General features: G+C 34.0%; 1 protein-coding gene across 26 annotated transcripts in view; it reads right to left on the reverse strand.

Moving 5' to 3' along the window:
* The window catches only part of FRYL (FRY like transcription coactivator), a 286610-nt gene that overhangs the window by 144467 nt on the left and 121554 nt on the right, over nucleotides 1–20589 (reverse strand). For 25 of the 26 annotated variants that reach the window (XR_012434819.1, XR_012434820.1, XR_012434821.1 and 22 more), the window contains one exon: nucleotides 4285–4484. Coding sequence is in view for 22 of the 26 variants with exons in the window: in XM_074039758.1 (XP_073895859.1) it covers nucleotides 4285–4404 (120 nt within the window). In the remaining 4 variants the exon portion in view is untranslated. Of the gene's footprint in view, nucleotides 1–4284; nucleotides 4485–12203; nucleotides 12267–20589 lie in introns of those variants that run through there. The other variant, XM_074039751.1, reaches the window with a different exon arrangement.

The following is a 20589-nucleotide window of genomic DNA, read 5'->3' on the forward strand; positions in this document are numbered from 1 at the left end:
AAGGCTCTTCTGTGTACACTGGACTGCCAATCAACTGTGCTTCATTCTTAAAAATATAACAAGTTAAAATAAACATGTGAGGAGAAGGTAAAACCAGCAGAAAAATGCAGTTTGGAGGAAACTGACCATACAGGGAGAAGAAACCCTTTAAAATACATATATACACACACACACATACACACACACACACACATATATACACATATATACATATATGCATATATATGATATATATACATATATAATATATATATAAAATACACACATATATATATACTCTTAAAAAATAGTGAAAATTTTAAGAGTTTTTAAAATGCTGGGCCTAAATCAAAACATAAGGTCTAAATCAGAAGAAGATGGGTAAATGGCTTTTCTTCTATTTCCTTTTCTAGCCCACAGCAATCTAAAAGATTAATAGATAAATTTGGATATGCCTAGGTTATTACCAAGGACTGATCCATCTCCTTTAGGAAGAAAGGACCTAAGATACTGGACTGCATAGCCTGCAAGTTGCCATTTCAATCACTGATTGCCCTTCTTGAATCTTCCTTCTAAAATGAAAATGAAATTGTGACTAAAAATCCAAATCAGCTAATCTTTGAGTCTTTTGGCTTCCTTAATCTCCTTTTATTATGGTTTCTAATATGAGAATGAAAAAGCCAATTCTCTCATTTTAGTGGTAGATTAAATTCTTTCAGCAAAAGCCATTCACATTTGTGCTTTTTTTGAAACCTACTATCTGAGTGACCATGAGCAAGGCCAGCCTCCTTGTATCTGACAAGCCCTGGATGCTATTTTCTATAAAGTGACTGTGTAAGACTTTCATTCGAGAACCCAGAGAATCATCTTAGATGGTTGTTTATTACCTAAAAGGGTACAGAATAAATTTCAAAATAAATGAAATTCCAATAAAAGCATTTGAAGCTATATTGTAAACATTGTGACAATATTAGATTACATGTTTTTCATTATCTAATCTTGAAGCTATGGATTCCCAATTTACCCAGACCTGGACATAAATAAAAACAAAGCTGGCACTCTGCTCTAGATAAGAAGAAATTATCTTGGTATATACGAGTGTAAGGGGTAAAATCTGTAAAATATGATGGTGATTTGGGGGTTTTCCTGCTGTGTCAGGAAGAGTGAGCAGCAACGTCTTCTATTTGTGATGGCAGAGTAGAAACATCTATGTTCTGATTAAATCCTCACCACTATTAATCATAATTTTATAATCTCAGATTACATAACAGATGTCTCTAAAATTAACTATTAAATAAATGAATTAGCTAATAAAATAAATGAATAGCATCAGGCTATTCTGAAAGAACTATTGGAAGCTCTGGCTAGAATAAAGACATTATTATTATTATTAGAAAAACAAAAGGCACACACCACAGCAATACTTCTTAAGGCTACATTCATTAAAATACAAATATTTAACAAAAACCCTCTACTGAGTACCCACCACCACAAGCAGTGCTGCAGATACAGAGATAAGAGAGACCTGGTTTCTGGTATCAAGTAACTCACATCAGAGAAGATAAACATGTAAGCAATTAACCATAACATGATATCATCATAATCTAAAAGTATGTACAAATTATTACAGTAAAATACATATTCATTTAGCTTAGGGGAGGATGACTAAGTTAGAGGGAATATATGGGAAGTTTGGAATGAGAATATATAATATGGCCAGAAGTGGTGGGTCTATAATCCCAGGACTTTGGGAGACCAAGGCAGATGAATCACTTGAGCCCAGGAGTTTGAGATCAGCTTGGGTGAGATCTCACCTCTACAAAAACACAAAAATTAGCCAGGTGTGGTGGCACATGCCTGTAGTCCCAGCAACTCAGGAGACTGGGATGGGAGGACTGCTTGAGCCTGGGAGGCAAAGGTTGCAGTAAGCCAACATTGCGCCACTGAACTCCAGCCTGGGAGACACAGCAAGACCCTGTCTCTCCAAAAATATATATATATATAAAATATATTATAGTATATATATTTATATATTTAAATATATTTAAATATAATATATTATATATATTTACAAATAATATATTATATAATACAATACATATTATAAATAAATATATTTTTATATATTTATATAAATATAATATAATACATATTATAAATAAATATATTTTTATATATTTATATAAATATTTTATATATATAAAATTTGAGAACTGGTAGGACTGTATCACATGATACTACTATAAAATATTTTATAAAAGAAAGTGTTTTTAAAATGTGCTGTGTGGCTTGAAAATTGCTGAGGACAGGTGATGGGTCCCAAGTGTTCATTTTATCATAATAGTTTTATATATGTTTGACATTTCCATAATAAATTCTTAGATTTTTTTAAAGTTGTTCCCTTTCTTACTGTATGCTGTTTAAATTACTAGTGTAGTAATTTATCTTGTAATTCAGAGACCACTGAAAAAGAAAACTAACACTCTGTAGCTTAAGCATATTTATAATCAAATCTTATAATCATGAACTCATGCTATAGGCTTTTGCAATCCTTACTTCTAAAACAGAACTTTATATTAATAATGTATATGCTGTCTATATATATACTATATATACATTATACAATATACACAAATATATATACATTAGTACAAAAATAATTTGTTATGTGGAAAGCAATCATGGGATGATTTAAATTGAATATAAATATCTGCACAATTTTGAAATATACATTTGGCTATTATAATGTATTAGATCCCAGAACACATTATTTCATAGACGCTTTCCTCAGAGTAGTTTTCTCTACTTAATCAGTGGGAAGAAACTCACCTTCACAGCAATTTCAAGGCTACTTCACTAAGAAAATAAGAGCACTGACAATACCACCTTCAACTTTCTTCCTGCCCTATCTTCCCTTCTGTTGTTTCCCTCTCTCATCCTTTTAAGGAACTGTAACAGGCTGAGCAAGTATACAGGTTCTAAAGCCAATATATTATTGTGCCTAACTCCTTAGTCAGCCGTAACAAACCCTCTGAATCTCAAATTGGTGGTGAATAGCTATCCCTAATTCAGTTGTGTAAGGAGTGAGTTTCAGCTGTTACATCCTTCACCTTCCTCTTAATTACCATCATCCTACATTGAACCTACACTGTGTTCTTAGTACATCACATACTCACTTCCTTCTAGCCCAAAGAGTAACCTAAACTGTCGCTTCTATAAGGTGGCAGAGAGTTAAAGTTACTTCCTGCAGTTATATCAAGAAGGTAAAACTGTTCTGTTTTATTTCTGCTTATTTCCAAATCCAATAACCACTTCTCTCAATGTTCATTGTACTCTGCTGCTCTACATTATTGGCAATAATAATTCTATATTTTCTTTCCCTTGAAATCGTCTGCTCTTGTGGCTTCAATTTACACCCTCATATAGATGATACCAAAATTTGTAGTTCTAGTTACCAACTCTTGAGTTCTCAAAAAGAACTTCCAACTACCAATCAAGCAACTAATTCCATGTGGTGAGATTACCAGTATCTCAAGTTTAAGGTACACAAACGAAAAATTATTTTATCCACCTTTTGTACCCAAAGATATTCCTGTGTACTTTACCAAAGTAAATATATTATCAACTTTACTAACACTCCAGAACATCTTTAACCCTTAACTTTCACTCAAAATGCCCCCTATTTACTTGTCAAGTCCTATTGATTTTTACTTCTGTTAATTCTCTTTCTTCTGTAACCTTTTCTACTTTTAATACCATAGTTCAAGACCCCTTTCATTCCAGCCTGAACTATGTACAATAGCTAAATAGTCTCTGCTCTCAATGTTTTCTCCCTCTATTGTTCAACCACCATATTATCCATCACAATAGCATTCACAACTCTTCAGAAACTGACTCATATTTGTTTACAGTCTTTCTCTTCCCTCCTCCTCATCATGGGCTCTAATCAAATAGAGCTACTCACATTCTCCAAGTATGTCTCATACAGTACACATGTAAAAATATGTTCTCTTCTTTATTGTAAGTTTGGCTGTGATCTTAGTGTTAACTCACAGTATATCCTAATTTTCCTTTATTTCCTATGTTTTATCTGTTTCTACAATTCCCACTGTTGAAGTTCCTTTTTGTTCTTTTGTGACCTGCAGTAACTTATCAAAGTGGATTCTAAAGTCGGTGCAGCTTTCTATATCACCACTATCCCTTAATATTTTTTCAAGTATATTATTTCCTTTGAAAAATCTGTATTATAGTGGCTAATACAAAAGTCAAGAAAATATTTCAGATTTATAGGTCAGCTCTACTCACCAAGGGTTCAGCCATTACAATTTCAATTTTCTTTTCAGCTTGAACAGCAAATTCTGCGAAAAGGCTCTTGATGACATATTCCCCAGGTTTGACATCTGGGTCAATCGTAATGTTTGACATGATGATGTTCTTTTCTCCCCAAGTGGAATGAAAGTTGGAAGAAGCACAGTACTTATTCACTTTGCTGACTGGTGCTGAAGCTAAAAGTAAAAGAAACAAAAGAACTCCACTTTAATAATCAACTTAAGAGGCCTACTATAGCTACCCTATTTCCTTTGTAAGCTGCCTCTAACCCTCAACCAGTTCTCCCAGTCTCCTCTACTATAGTCCATTTTGTCTATTTCACTTGTCACTTTCTAACATACTAACATATTTATAATTTAATTACATATCATGTATATTATGTACTGTTTCTCTCTCCATCCTACTAATGTGAAAGTAAGAACAGGGATTCTCTTTTTGTTTTTGTTGTTGTTGTTCACGGTAAATCCCAAGTATCTAGAACAATGCCTAACATAGATTAGGTGCACAGTGTTTACTGAATGAATGAATGGATTCTAATCAGAGAGTCAAATGCAATAAAGGAAATAAAACAGATGTGAATAAATGAAACAGGAATGGGACTGGGGAACTGAAAAACAACACTACTTTGGAAAATACGCTCAGTGAAGACCTCACTGCAGAAGCTACATTTAAACTCAGGCCTAAATGATTTTTCTTTTTTCCTTTTTTTTTTTTTTTTTGTTTGAGATGGAGTCTCGCTTTGTCGCCCAGGCTGGAGTGCAGTGGCCGGATCTCAGCTCACTGCAAGCTCCGCCTCCCGGGTTTTCACCATTCTCCTGCCTCAGCCTCCCGAGTAGCTGGGACTACAGGCGCCCGCCACCTCGCCCGGCTAGTTTTTTGTATTTTTTAGTAGAGACGGTGTTTCACCGTGTTAGCCAGGATGGTCTCAATCTCCTGACCTCGTGATCTGCCCGTCTCGGCCCCGCAAAGTGCTGGGATTACAGGCTTAAGCCACCGCGCCCGGCCCTAAATGATTTTTAAAATGAGGGAGCAAGACAAAGCACCAGGAACAGAAAACACAAGACTAAATGTGCCTGGTTAAAAAACAGAAAGACCAGTATGGCTAGCGCTCAAGGGAAGAAGCAGAGGTGGAAGGGGATATGCGATAAGGTCAGAATCAGTAGTCAGGGAGCAAGTCACAGAAAACAATTAAGAACTTTGTAAGAAAATTAGATTTTATTCCAAATGCAATTAAAATTCAGTAGAAAGCATTCATATGGAGAGGGATAGGATCTGGCTTTCTCTTTATAAAAATCTCTCTGGCACCTCTGGAGAATGGATTGAAAGAGGAAAAATGTAGACCCAGGGAAGCCATTACAGAAATCCAGGTGAGATAATCGCAGCTTGGACTAGGAGGATGGCAACAGCACAGGAAACAAAGAAAAGTATTTAAGACTTGTCATATATTAGTGGGTTAATCAGTGAAGTGAGAGAAGGGAACTAACGATGACTCACAGCGTTTCTACTTGAATCACTCAAAGGATAGTGGTGCCATTTACTCAGATGGAGATGACACGGTGCTGGCAAATAGTAAGCTGCGTCAGGCTTGGCCCCAAAAGAAGACACACCACTGCATGCTGTGTGGCTTCACCTACTCTGTTCTTCTGACTGCCTGGGCAGCCTACTTGACTTCCTATATACAAGTTTTCCAGTCACCTCCATATCGATCCCATATGTTGATATGTTGATCCCATATCCTCTAACTTCAGCTTATGTTGCCTTTTTCAGCTTAGAATATTCATGGAGAATCTGCAAGTCTGTGCTTCTCCACCTCAACCTGAACTCCAGAGACTGCCCTTGAACCCCTTCCTTTAAAGAGGAAGCAGAACACAATTACTTAAATACTGACTTCCTGTGTTTGCGTCTATGTTTATATAACTATAGGATAATAAATTTGTTCTAAATACATAAATTCAAAACGTATTAAAAACTTTTTCTGTCAAATTAAAAAAAACCTAGTCTACCACATAGGTCAAAATACACAAATCTGTAAAAGTAATCTAGAGAATATCACAAACTGGTAATATATCTAAAATAAGTATCTTTGTATCATATCAAGTTAAAATACATTATGTACTGTATTCTAGAACTAAAATTATATAATAAAACAAAACAAAAACTCATAGTCCTCTGAACACAGTGTACATTATTTTAAACAATGACCTGTTTGTTTACTCTGTTTCATGATCCAACATTGTGTATTATCAAAGAGGGAATCTGTTAACAAATGTCATTGTGGAAAAAAAGAAGAGCTCTCAAATTTTTAAAAAATTATTTTGGATCATTAGGAGTACTATAATTTAAGGTAGTGGATACAAACTATATCTTTTCCTTTAATTAAGATTCACAAGGTTTTAACAGTTACAAAGTTTCTCTAGCTTTAACTTTACAGTAAATGTAACTAAACAAGAACCTTGTAACTAACCTAGTACTTCAATTCTAAATTTTAATGAAGTAAAAACTTTTAAAATGACACTTTAGCCTTTAAACATTTTTCCTACAAAGAAAAAAACTTTACTTAAAATGAGTTCACAAGTAACTTGCCTTTACTGTTACTTTCTTAAAAATAAAGCATAACCAAATATTCCTAGGTATCATAATTGCATACATTAAAAAATGTGCCAATAAAGCCAAAAATTTTAGGCAAACCTTTACTTACAAGTTATCTGTCAAGATAAAAATATTTCATTTGATAACTCAAATTTTTATGGAAAAAACAAATGTTTTTGATTAAATAATTTATTTAAATTTTATTTCTTCATAGATGTTTAATAAATGCTTGTTGAAATTATTAATATAAAAAAGTAATAATGAATGAATCTACTGATTGAAATTTCAAACTAAATTTCAAATTTTATTTTATTCAAAATAAATTATTTTTATAATCTAATATAAACAGAATGCTAAACAGATCTTTGAAATTACATTATCAAAAAATACCAAATGGCACAGGAAAGTGTTCAAAATACAGTATTAGGTGAGTAAAGATCCTAAAAGTATGTATATAAAACCAAAGTAAAATTAGACAGCAGGAAAAAATATGTGGGCATATAATAAACACACAGTTAATCACTTTTGTTTCTACACACAAAGCTGCGATGAAATCAACTAGCAAAACACCCATACCCCCAAACTGAAATAAGGACAAGGACATGAGCAAACAAGTTACAAACAATAAAATGGAGGAGTCTGGTAATATTTCATTTCATTAATATTCTAAACACAAATAAAAATCAGGTAACATTTTTCATCAAAGTTGTCCCCCTCAACTTTATATTTCGTCATAATGTTCAGCCTTAGTAAAGACATGTGAATTCTTTTCATTTTCTGCTAATAGGAGAGAAACAGGGATGATCACTCCAAGCAGAAGAAGAAAGGCTAGCTTCCATATAACTAGATTAACTTAAGTTACCTGACTGCTTGCATTAAATACCTTATAATGCTAAGTTGTAATATTTCTCTACATGCTAACCCAAAATTTTTAAAGATTTATGTAAGCCTATGAGAGAAGAAAGACATAACTGTTAAGTCTTAAGACTGCAATTCAAGCATTGAATTACAAACTGGAAAAACCTCATGTCGTATTAAACATACTTGGAATATAAATCTACTAAACTCTAACTGCTAATAATAAGAATAAACCAGGACCTGAATAATTAAAATTTGGGAATCTAAAAGTTAGCATTCCTGCTCTGTCTCTTAAAGCTCAAATAAAAACTAAATATCAGTATTTTTGGATGGCTTACGCTCTCCATAGCACTGTATTTAGTATATTTAATAAAACAATTGTCTTTTTCACGCTGATGAGACTCCTAAACCATTACAAAATAAATTTAAATTCAGTCAAAAAGAAGAGAAAAGTGAGAAGAGAAATAATGTATAATTCTTACAATTAGGTGTGTTTGAGTTCATTACAGCAGCAGATCTCAGCTTTTTTCTGACTCCATTATACTTTTATACACAACATTCTGAATAGTAACAGCCCTCAAAATACACACTGGTTCTCAACAATTGGGGTATTTTTAAATCCCTACAGGTAGATGTGGTCTAAAATAACCACAGTGAAGACTGTGGAAGCTGCCTCTAGCTTCCTCATCCCCAAGAAGAGGTCGTTAAGGATTTAAAAAAAAAAATCTTTGGGCTACTACCTCATAGCCACAAACTTACATAGGTACATACATATTATATGCATATATTTATAAATAGATTTACATAACAGAAATTTTTACATAACATACAATTGCTTAGTATTATAATTATTATTTATACACCATATTGTCTAATAATAAAAATTTTGATGACTACCTACAAAAGAAAAAGTAGAAGGTAAAGGCTTTGGAACAAGAACAAAAGTAAAAAATATCTGTGACTTTACAATGAGATACCATCTCACGCCAGTTAGAATGGCAATCATTAAAAAGTCAGGAATCAACAGATGCTGGAGAGGGTGTGGAGAAACAGGAACGCTTTCACTGCTGGTGGGACTGTAAATTAGTTCAACCATTGTGGAAGACAGTATGGCGATTCCTCAAGGATCTAGAATCAGAAATAACATTTGACCCAGCAATCTCATTACTGGGTATACCCAAAGGATTATAAATCATTCTACTATAAAGACACATGCACACGTATGTTTATTGTGGCACTGTCCACAATAGCAAAGACTTGGAACCAACCCAAATGTCCATCAATGATAGACTGGGTAAAGAAAATGTGGCACAAATACACCATGGAATACTATGCAGCCATAAAAAAGGATGTGTTCATGTCCTTTGCAGGGATATGGATGAAGTTGGAAAACATTCTCAGCAAACTAACACAAGAACAGAAAACCAAACACCGCATGTTCTCACTCATAAGTGGGAGTTGAACAATGAGAACAAAAGGACACGGGGAGGGGAACATCATACACTGGGGCCTGTTGCAGGGTGGGAGGCTAAGGGAGGGATAGCATTAGGAGAAATACCTAACATAGATGACGGGTTGATAGGTGCAGCAAACCAACATGGCATTTGTATACCTATGTAACAAACCTGCATGTTCTGCACGTGTATCCCAGAACTTAAAGTAAAATTAAAAAAAAAAAAAAAATCTGACTTTAAAAAGCAAACACAAAATTTTTAGTTTAGAAAGCAGCCTACCCCCCAAGTTAATTCATGTATATCAACAAACTTCTTCTGAAGCTTATATGGAAAGGCAAATAACCCAGAACAGCCAGCACAATATTGAAGCAGAAAAAAAATGTCAGAGGACTGACAGGATGTGACTTCAAGAGTAATCAAGACAGTATGGTACTGGCTAAAGAACAGACTAACCGATCAATGGTATAGAATAGAGAGCCCAGAAACAGATCCACACAAATACTATCAACTGATCTTTGACAAGGAAGCAAAGGCAATTCAATGAAGAAATGAGACCTTGCCACAAATAGTGCTGGAACAACTAGACATCCACATGTTAAAAAAGAAAAATCTAGATACAGAACTTATACCTTCCACAAAAATTAACTGAAAATGGATCACAGATCTAGATGCGAAATGCAAAACTATTAAACCCCTAGAAGATAGGAGAAAATCTAAGTGATCTTGGGTTTGACGGGTGACTTTTTAGTCAAAACCATGATCCAGGAAAAAAAAAAGTATTAAAATGAAGCCTCGAGCTCTGCAAGACACTGTTAAGGGCATGAAAAGACAAGCCACAGATTGGGAGAAAAAAATTGCAAAATACATACTTGATATAAGACTGGTATACAAAATACATAAAGTACTCTTAAAACTCAACCACCAGAAAACAAACAACACAAGTGAAAAATGGGCACCAGATTTAATACACCTTAACAGAAGAAGACATACAGATGGCAAATAAGCATATGAAAAGATGTGCAACCTCATATGTCTTCAGGGAATTGCAAATTAAAACAACAATGATACACTACTATATGCTGATTAGAATGACTAATGTCCAAAACTGACAACACCAAATGCTGGTGAGGACATGGAGCAACAAGGACTGTCATTAATTACTGATGGGAATGCAAAATAGTACAGACACTTTAAAAGATAGTTCGGTCATTTTTTTTCAAAACTAAACATATTCTTACCACACGATCCAGGAAACATGCTCCCTGGTATCTACCCACAGGAGCTTTAGACGTATGTCCACAAAAAATCTCCACATGGATGCTTACAGCAGCTTTATTCATAACTGTTAAAACTTGGAAGCAACCAAACTGTCATTCAGTAGGTGAATGAATACACTGTGATATATTCAGACAATGAAATATTACTCAGTGCTAAAAAGAAATGAGTTATCAAGTTATGTAAAGACATGAAGGAACCTTAAGTGTATATTTCTAAGTGAAAGAAGCCAATCTGCAAAGGCTACATACTGTATGACTACAACTATATGACATTCTGGAAAAGAATCAATAAAAAGATCAATGATTACCAGGGCTTGGGAGAAGGGAGGAATGAACAGGTGGAACACAGTATTTTTAGGGCAGTGAAACTCCTCTGTAGGACAGTATATGGTAGATACATGTCATTATACATCTGTCAAAACCTACAGAATGTGCAACCCAAAGAGTTAACTGGAACATAAACTTTAGTTAATAATAATGTTTCAATATTATTTCATCAATGGTAACAAACATACCACACTAAAAGGCAGAAATTGGGAGTGGAGGGAGGGTATATGAGAACTCACTATATTCTACTCAAGTTTTCTGTAAACCTGAAATTATGTTAAAAAATAAAGCTGATTAATTTACAAAATAAAAGCCAAAGAAAAGAATAACAAGCCTATCCTATCCCTGTCAGCCACAACCAAAGTGCCTGGGAAGAGTGAAAATAAACAACAGCTCAAGCTGGAGCTTAAAACAATAACATACTTGGATCACACTCAAAGACAGTTCACAGTTTATAAGTCAATTAAAATGAAAATGTCAAAAACACTGATTGGCTTATATGGTAGACAGATTACAAGTAGTAAACAAAAAAAGCAAAATCAGCATTGGGGAATAAGAGCAAATAGCAAATTTCAATTTCTGGTGAGGTCAGTTGAACTGGTGTCAGTACCAGACCTTTCAACTACCTATCCAGAGGAAAAACGTACATTTGAAAGCAACTAATGTGAAGAGGAAAAAAGGAAATATAAGTAATGTGTATGCTGTGTGTGTTGAGAGTTGTAACAGAAAATATCATTTGATGTACAGATATAGCTTATCAAGAGCAGAGAGTGGGCTTTAGAAGGCAAGGATACCTCAAAATTCCTCCATGTTAGTGAAAAGCATACCAGATGCTGTTTATTTCCAATGGGAACAAAACATAATTTAATACATAAAATATTATCTTTTTAGTCTAACAAATCTATTCTTATTTCAAGTAATATGCTGGTAAATGGCTCTCTTAAAAACAAAAGAAAACAAAAGGCAGGGGAGAGGGTCCCAATTTGTAGCTTTTGCCAATATCCCTGGTATAAATATTCACACCCCAGAGGCTCTTAAGCCATTAATAGCTTAACGACTGGGTTGTAGGAATTAGATCCAGAACATTACTCCTAGTTATAGTGTATTTATGATGAAGAAACTGACTCCAAATTAAAGCTACTGTCACGTGGGAGTGGCAGCGCTGGAACACAAACTTGGGTCCTGGTTGCTAAGAACTTTCCCATCAATAACTTCATTTCTTCCATAATCACCAAATGCGGATGGATGCTTCTCTGCTTTAAAGGTCCAAATTCTTATCACACTGTTTGCTTAAAATAAATATTTCCCAAATCTAATATTTTGGTTGTATCTTCTAATTCATTTGCATAAAAAGAGCAAAAAAGCCTCCCCATTTTGATTAACTACTTACCTATATTTTAATTCTTCTTCAGTTCGCTTTATTTGTTCCATTTAAATTTGTCATCCAGTTGTAACTTACTTGAGCTACTGATACAAAATAAAGATTTTATCTTTTTTCCTCAATATTTAATCAATTCTCTTGGGTTCATTTACTGAAATTCTGTCACTGATTTACTCACTATCATAAACTAAATCCATATTCAAATATGCTTTTCTAGGCTTTCCATTCTGCTCATTAAAAATCTGTGTTTGTGTTAGTACCAGACTTTTAATTGTTACACCTTTATAATAGGTTTTATTATTTGTGGAGACAAATATTCCTATGTATTCACCATCTTCAGCTATTGTCACTCATACTTTCAAGCTTACACATACCTTCACAAACTTATTTGAAAAAAACTTGACATCTTTATATTGTAAAACTTTTTGGCTTTTGACACACCTCCATTAACTCATCTTCTTTTGTGTACCTAGAGGAAAAAAATGTATACTTTCCTTCAGAGGAGAGATCTAACTCTTATTAATTCTATTCCTAAATACTTTATATTTCTATTTTGTGCAAATGAAATCATTTTCCCTCACTATCCAGTTCAATGTTTTTGCTTCTGGTTCCATTTCAATGGACAGAAAAATTATTACTTCTGCTTGTTCTTTGGACAGCTGTCCCTAAAACGTTTATTTATCCTGAACTATTCTCATTGAAAAGAGTTTCTAAACATAGAAGTCCTACGACATCTTTGGCATATGTCCAATGTTTTTTACTTGAAGTCTACTACAGAAGTATCACTTATTATAAAGCTCAAGAAAAATGACATACTGTCCAAATAATCTATTATTCACTCAGCTATAATTTCCTTTAGGTTATTATTTTCTTGTGCTTTTTTGGTAACCTTTGGGAGCTCAGCTAAGAAACTATTCTAAAAACCTAGAGATAATGAAATATTTTAAAAATGTGCATGGACCTGGGAGCCAGAAGACAAGGGCTCTAGATTTGACTTGGCTACTCATTATCGTTATAATCTTGGTCAAATTTAACCTCTTTTGCTTCCCTTCTAGCAAATTAACAAGCTGAATTACATTGCAACCATGAGTATGTGTAAGAACAAGAATGTTGTTTTCATTTTTGTTCTCCACTCCTCCCCCCATATAAATATTCACTGCCAGTGAAAAAGCTATTGTGGCTGCCTTTCTCCTTGAGCTGGAAATGGACCTGCGAATCAACATAAAATAGTCCTGTAAACACCAGAATCCTGCAGGACCTCATCCAGCAAACATACCTGGACCCAGGGACTGGGGGAGGTTGACAACTACATAGAGATGTGTAGCCCTTTTCTCTGACTGCTATGAAGCTGAGCAGAATCGAAAAAGATGGGATAAGTCCTCTGTAGCTCAGAGGGTGAGATGATGAGAAAAGACAAGAAGCAATGGGGCTCCCTCCTACTATCTTAACAGGCTGTTAACTGCTGCTAACTTAGGCTACTTTCCCTTCCATCACTCTTGGGATTGCTTCTTAAAAGACAGTAGCAGTCTGACCTACACTCAATTAGCAAACAAAGTAATATAACTGTACACCTAATGGTATCCAGCAGCCAGAGACAAAGAAGACAAACAAAATATTTAACAAACATCAGCAGCAAATAATATAGGCTTCAAAACAAACCTGTTTCGATTAAAAACAGAAACTAAAGTGCTGATTTTTGCCTTGCTATTCAACACCATCCTGGAGATTGTAAGTAAATGAAATAATATTAAAAAATTAAATCACTGTTACCAACATTAAAAAAGATATGAAACTTTATTAACTAGCAATAATCACCTAGAAATAGAAATTGATTTTTAAAAAAACTTTTATTCGCAAAAATAAAATCAGTAGAAATAAATTTAATAAGAAAAGCATAGGACTTTATACAGAAGAAATGACAAGCACTTCTTAATATAGAAGATACAAAGGAAGATCTGAACATGTGGAAAGACATAGTCATAGATGGAAGGATTTATCATGTGTCAATTTTCATAAAATTAATATATTAATTAGCAAAGCTCCAACTAAAAAAAAATTTTTTTTTTTGATATGGAGTTTTGCTCTTATTGCCCAGGCTGGAGTGCAATAGCATGATCTCGGCTCACTGCAACCTCTGCCTCCCAGGATCAAGCGATTCTCCTGCCTCAGCCTCCCAAGTAGCTGGGACTACAGGCATGCACCACCATGCTGGCTAATTTTGTATTTAGTAGAGACAGGGTTTCTTCATGTTGGTCAGGCTGATCTCGAACTGCCGACCTTAGGTGATCTGCCTACCTCGGCCTCCTAAAGTGCTGTGATTACAGGTGTGAGCAACCACGCCCGGCCATCCAACTACAATTTTGATACTATTTTGTCTAGGTTTATTGGATAAATCTATATTACAGTATACATGGAGGAATAAACACTCAAGAAAAGCCGAAAAAGTTACTTTAAAAAATACAAAGAATATTTTTTGAAATTAACTATAATCAGAACATAACTATAATCAAGACATATATCAAAACATAGTATGAGTATATCAGAACACAATATAACAATAATCAACACAGTAGATACAAGTGTAGATAAATCAGATAATTTTTTTTAAAAAAAGGGAGAGAGAGAAAAGAGAACCCCCTGCATTACAGAGTAAGAATTCACATTGGCAAAATTAGAAGGGAAAAGATTATCTAGTAATAATGTTGAAACATTTGGCCATTCATCTAAAGAAAAAATAAATAACTATACTCAAAAACCGAAGTCCATCAGATTCCAAACCTGACTGGATAAAACAAACAAACAAAAAAACCAAAGTCCAGAGATGGACATGAAGTTAAAAATTCATTTTTCAAAACCTTAGAAAAAATTAGGAATCTTCTTATATAATCAAGGGGTGAAAAGACCTGTAGCCTAGAGAGCAAACCCAAAATTGTATATTTTTTAAAGATAAATGCATTTAACCAAATACAAATTTAAAATATTTAGGGTAAATTATACCATAAACAAGACAAAGTTGGAGAAATATTTATAATGTAGATGACAGAAAATATAGAACATTCAGAGTTCTTATAAAATAACAAGAAACAGACAACACAATAAAGAAAAGGTGCCAGAAGATATACATGAGCAATTCACATAACAGCAAGTCTAAAAAGGCAACAGGCATATGAAAAAAATGTTCAAACAGTGTACCCAGAAAATGTAAATTAAACTAGCAATGGGCTTTTATTTTATATATATATCAGATTGGCAAATACTAAAAAGAATACTTATATCACCTACTGCAGGTAAGGTACAGGGAAATGAAACATTTAACACAGCACTGACAAAAAGGTAATGCCCTGTGGAAAAGGTGTTCTTAAAAGGATAAATATTCTGGCCCCTAGAACAGGGCATACATTTCTTTGATCTTCAGGCTCTCTGTGCAACCTTCTGATAATAATTTAGCTTTGTATAAGCTTATCCCACAAGGAGAGCAAAGGATGGCCTGCCAACTCTAGCATTAATATCCACTTGGCATATTTCTCACTGTAAATTAGTAAATTGGCAAACATATAAGAATTTGTCTGTCATATTGTTTATGATGATTCCACCCACAGAAAATATTTCATATATACTCTCAGCATTCTGACAATGCTAAGCTTTCTGACTTGACCCAGAACTTTGCTGCCCATCTCTGGCCATACCTTAAGTCAGAATCAAAATCTTTGGAGTGGCGCCCAGGCATGTGTATGTTTTTGAAAGCTCCCCAAGCTGATTCTAATATGCAGCCAGGGTTGTGAACTATTGCTTTACCCTATTCTTCTAAAATGGAACAGTTGGCTCTACACAATAATTTTACTTAAAGTTAATTGTGATCATTAAAAGGTTTCAAGAGCACCACAAATAAGGAAACCTGTAATTATAATACCACAAATAAGAGCCATCAAGTAGTTCTATTCCAACCATATTAAAGCCCTACACATCAAATCATGGCAATACAATGCCCTTGCACTCTCTACATAAAAACACACTACTAACCTTATCTTCAACGATATTACTAAGGCTATGTTACTGGAATCATCTTTTTATTTTCTTCCATATAGTCTCCCTATAATAAAAATCTCTCATTCAGATATTGTTCCAAAATCATTTATATCATTTAAAATAATCAGCTTATTTTAAAGAGAAAAGGATCGACTTAATGTATCAAATGTAAGTCTGTATTTGTTATATTGTTACTATATTGCATGATAATGGATATTAATAATTCATTCCTCATTTTTTATGAATGCCTTGACTACTTTGTGTCATATATCAATAATGTAACTGAAAATACAGCTTATAAAACAATTTACAAGATTTTCTATGACATTTACAAGTCATTACCTCCTGGGAAGAACAGGTCTGACAATTTGGAAATTCTATTCTACAGCCTTCCCCATTCAAATGAATTTCTCTTTGATTATCTTTCTGTTAAAACCCTTAAAACTTTAATCATTTAGCAAAATTTTAAAAATTGGAAAATAGCACGCTTAATGAAAACCAACTAATAGATGTAAAATTGTCAAAAATTCCATCAAACAGGCAATGTCCTGTGGTATCACACATCAACAGACTAGGAAGAATAACCAAAAAAACACGACCTGTTCTCATCCTGCAAAAGGCTAGCAAGCTTGTTTTATCAATGTGACAATGCAACTGCAGAACAGTTACTTCCAGAAAAGAAGACTAAGAGTTTGACCAGTAGTGGAATAGGCCAGAGCCCAGTGATTTGAGACTTTGGCACAGGCTATGCCTATAATACGCAAGAGAGCTGGCAGGTATAATACTTAAAATATTAAGCCATCAGTACAGAGGGGCTATCAGAAGAGCTACAGCCAGAAAGATGCCTAATGACTGAATACCAGCATTGTTGGAGGTCATAAGGTATCTAATTATAGAGGCAGAAGATGGTACCTAGAGAATATGATAACAGGTAAAAAGCACCAGGGAGGTCCAGCAGAACAGCAGATGTTATCCTAGCAAACAGATGAATAATGTAAAGTTTATGAACAGGAAATATATAGGCACACAGCTAGGGAGGTAGGTTTAATCAACAAAAAGGTATGTCAGCAGAACTTCATTCTCTTCAAGATCAGAGCAGGGTTCCACATTTGAAGGAAATGGAGTACCAAAGTTTGATCAGGAAAGGTTCAGGAACGAAGAGATACCAATAATTACAGATGGAGGCTTTGACACAAGAATGGATAGCCCAGATACTACAACTGAAGAACAAAGTCAGTTCCAAATTTGTAGTGAGGTTGGGCTGATGGTAAGTCTCTTGAACTAATGAACTAGGGCTGTACCAAACTCCCTATCTTAGCACAGGATAGGACCCAGGGCCTGCTATAAGACTGAGTCTATATATGAGTACTACAGCAGGTACAAACAGAGAAAGGTCATGACAGAAATGTTAATAAAATAGAGGGTCAAATGTAACAGAGATATTATTCTGGCCTGTTTGCATATTCTCAGTCACCTGACCGATTTGGATACTCTCAGTCACCTATGAATATTGTGACCACCTACGTTGGATTTTCTTGATTTTAAATCTCATTAGTAAACTATGTCTTTAATATTTATCAATAACAATTTTTAAAGCATGTTGTGAAACTCAAATACATAATGAGTCCAATAATCACACACTGTACTTCTCACAACACTAAATGTTTAGTCTCGAAAATTGAATGTTTCCTTTCTCAAATGAGGTGAACCTAGCTTAAGAAGTTAGAATTAAAAAAAAAAAAAAAAAAAAAAAAAGATAAAGCAGGCCCATGACTCTAAATCCAATGACACTTGGAGCTAGAAATCCCACTTTTCAGGGACCATCATGAAAAGTTCACGTTGTTTACTAAACAGTACAATGAGCTGGCTTTCTTGTCGAGGATCTAGTTCTCAAAGCAGACACATTTATCTGAGGGATGATAAGAGTATTCTGACAATAAGCAACAGGTGACTCTTTTCCACTATGACCAACATTAACTCTCAACAGATACACTTCTGAAACTGATGTCAATGAGAATGTAAATGACCCTACAAAATTAGTTGTGCAAACAGCTAGTTAAAAATCTCCTTTACCTCCTGTACCTAACCCAAGTCCTATTTTTCCTACCTCTTAAATATTTCCCATAACTATGATGAGCTAATATTTCATAAAGTGCTTAGAAGAGTACCTATGCATGTCATGGGTATTATATATTTGTTTGCTAAATAAATAACATTTCTTCCATTTGTTCAACCTTTATCTCACATGTGGTCTATTTCAATAGCATCCTAACTTGTCTCCTGGCACCACCCCAAAGACAGAAACTTGATGAAATCACCCCAATCACTGTCGCAAAGTCCATCAATGGTTACCCATTTATTTTAGGATTAAGACCAAAATCCACAACAAGGTTTTTGCTATTCTACAGGGTCTAGTCCTTGCTTAACTTTCCAGCTTCATTTCCACCATGCTCTCCACAGCTCTCTGCTCCAGTCAAGACGGCCATTCCCTCCAGCCTCAGTTGATATCCCTTCTGCCCACCCACCTATCTCCCAAACTGTTAACTATTTCTTCCTTCAGATCTTGCTAAGGTATCACTTAATCAGGGAAGCCTTCAATTAAAATATGAAGCAGTAGAGAAAGTTAGCTAAAGAGTTTGAGTGTGGGATTTTCTGGGGGGTGAGGGAGTGTTCTTAGTGTTCTTTTGCTTATCTGAGCCCCAATTTACTACTCTATAAAACAGCAATTTATCAACTGAAGAATGGATAAAAAATTGTGATATATCCATACAATGGAACATTATTCAATACATGTTATGACATAAATGAACTTTGGAAATACAGTACGTGTAAGAACTCTGTCACAAAAGAACACCCATTGTATGATTCCATGTAAATGAATGTCCAGAATAGACAAATCCATAGTGACAGAAAGTAGATTAATGAGGTTTCTTTTTTAGATGAAAACGTTCTGCAGTTAGATGGTGGTGATAGTTGTACAATTTTGGAATACACTAAAAACTACCAAATTGAATACTTTATGAATTTTATAGCATGTGAATCTCACAATAAAGTTGCTATTTTGAAAAACAGCAATAACTTTCCTCTTGAGATTTTCATGCTGAAGGTTACAAGAGATTTAATGAATGTATGTGCATATAATGTGAGTATACACAGATACATGTGCAAACATTTACCACAATAACCGACCTATAAATACTTCAACAAATGGTATTATTGCAATCAAATAACACACAGATTTTAACTGAAATTTAGATGAATGTATAATGTGCTTTTTGGGGTTGGTTTTTACTATTTTTACAATCCAAAAAAAATCTGAGTATTAAAAACAATTTATGAACTTTTCTCATTGTGCAAAAATGCAAGTAATCTATGCAAATATAGTTTCTTAACATACCATATCTTATTCACATTTTAACTTATAAAATTATGGTTTAAGAAGGTCAATCCTTTTTATGTCTGTGATAAAAACTAAATTCTTTGAAACATCAGCTCTCATAAAATTATGAGTGCAAAATAAATTCTATAAATTAATATGCTTACAAGAGGTATTATATGGACAGTAAATGCATCTGTGATCTTAGCATTACACCAACAGATCTCAGTACTGAGCCTTGCTTTGTCTTATCAATTTTAGGGAACTAAGCCAATCTTTTAAATGATAACATCCTCACGACACAGCTGGTTTAACAGAATGTTCCTGATTCAGTTTTTAAAAGGAGTAATGCCTAAAACTGTTGGCACAAAGACAAAATCCTGAATTTAGGCCATATGAATGTCACTTCATTGTTGTTACTGAAAGAAATAAGCTCAACTATAATCAAACTTCAGCAGCACTGCATCAACATTCTGCCAGCTAAGCAGGCCCTGAAACCAGAGGGCCTCTAGCGACTAATATAAAAAGTATCATTTAACATTAATACAAAGCATGCAAATGTATCTTATAAATAAGAAACACTAATATAATTAATGATGAAGAACTATAATAATATACACTGCTTTTAAGTTAGGTTCGATGACAAAACCCATAGATTTTTTTCTTTTTCTTCAGGAGCGTAGGGGAGAAATTTGAAATATATAATTTATTTAATGGAAAAAACATTTTTCATTTTTTTATAAAGGCTATTAATAAATCAGGTTTTCCTCTGTTCTTTCCAAGAAATTCACTAAATAAAATGTTATGAAATTTTATTTTTTTAATCACTAAAAAATCATTTTATGCATTCCTACTTCAGGAATTGTTCCCCTGAGAGACATCAGTAGCATAATATTAATAATCAAATTATAAAAGGGGTCATGTATTTGTGCTCCTACCTTCTTTTCTATTATAAATTCATTCCGACAAAAATTATTGCAGCCCTACCCAATA

This window comes from Macaca fascicularis, chromosome 5 (assembly GCF_037993035.2).
Source record: "Macaca fascicularis isolate 582-1 chromosome 5, T2T-MFA8v1.1".
NCBI lineage: Eukaryota > Metazoa > Chordata > Mammalia > Primates > Cercopithecidae > Macaca > Macaca fascicularis.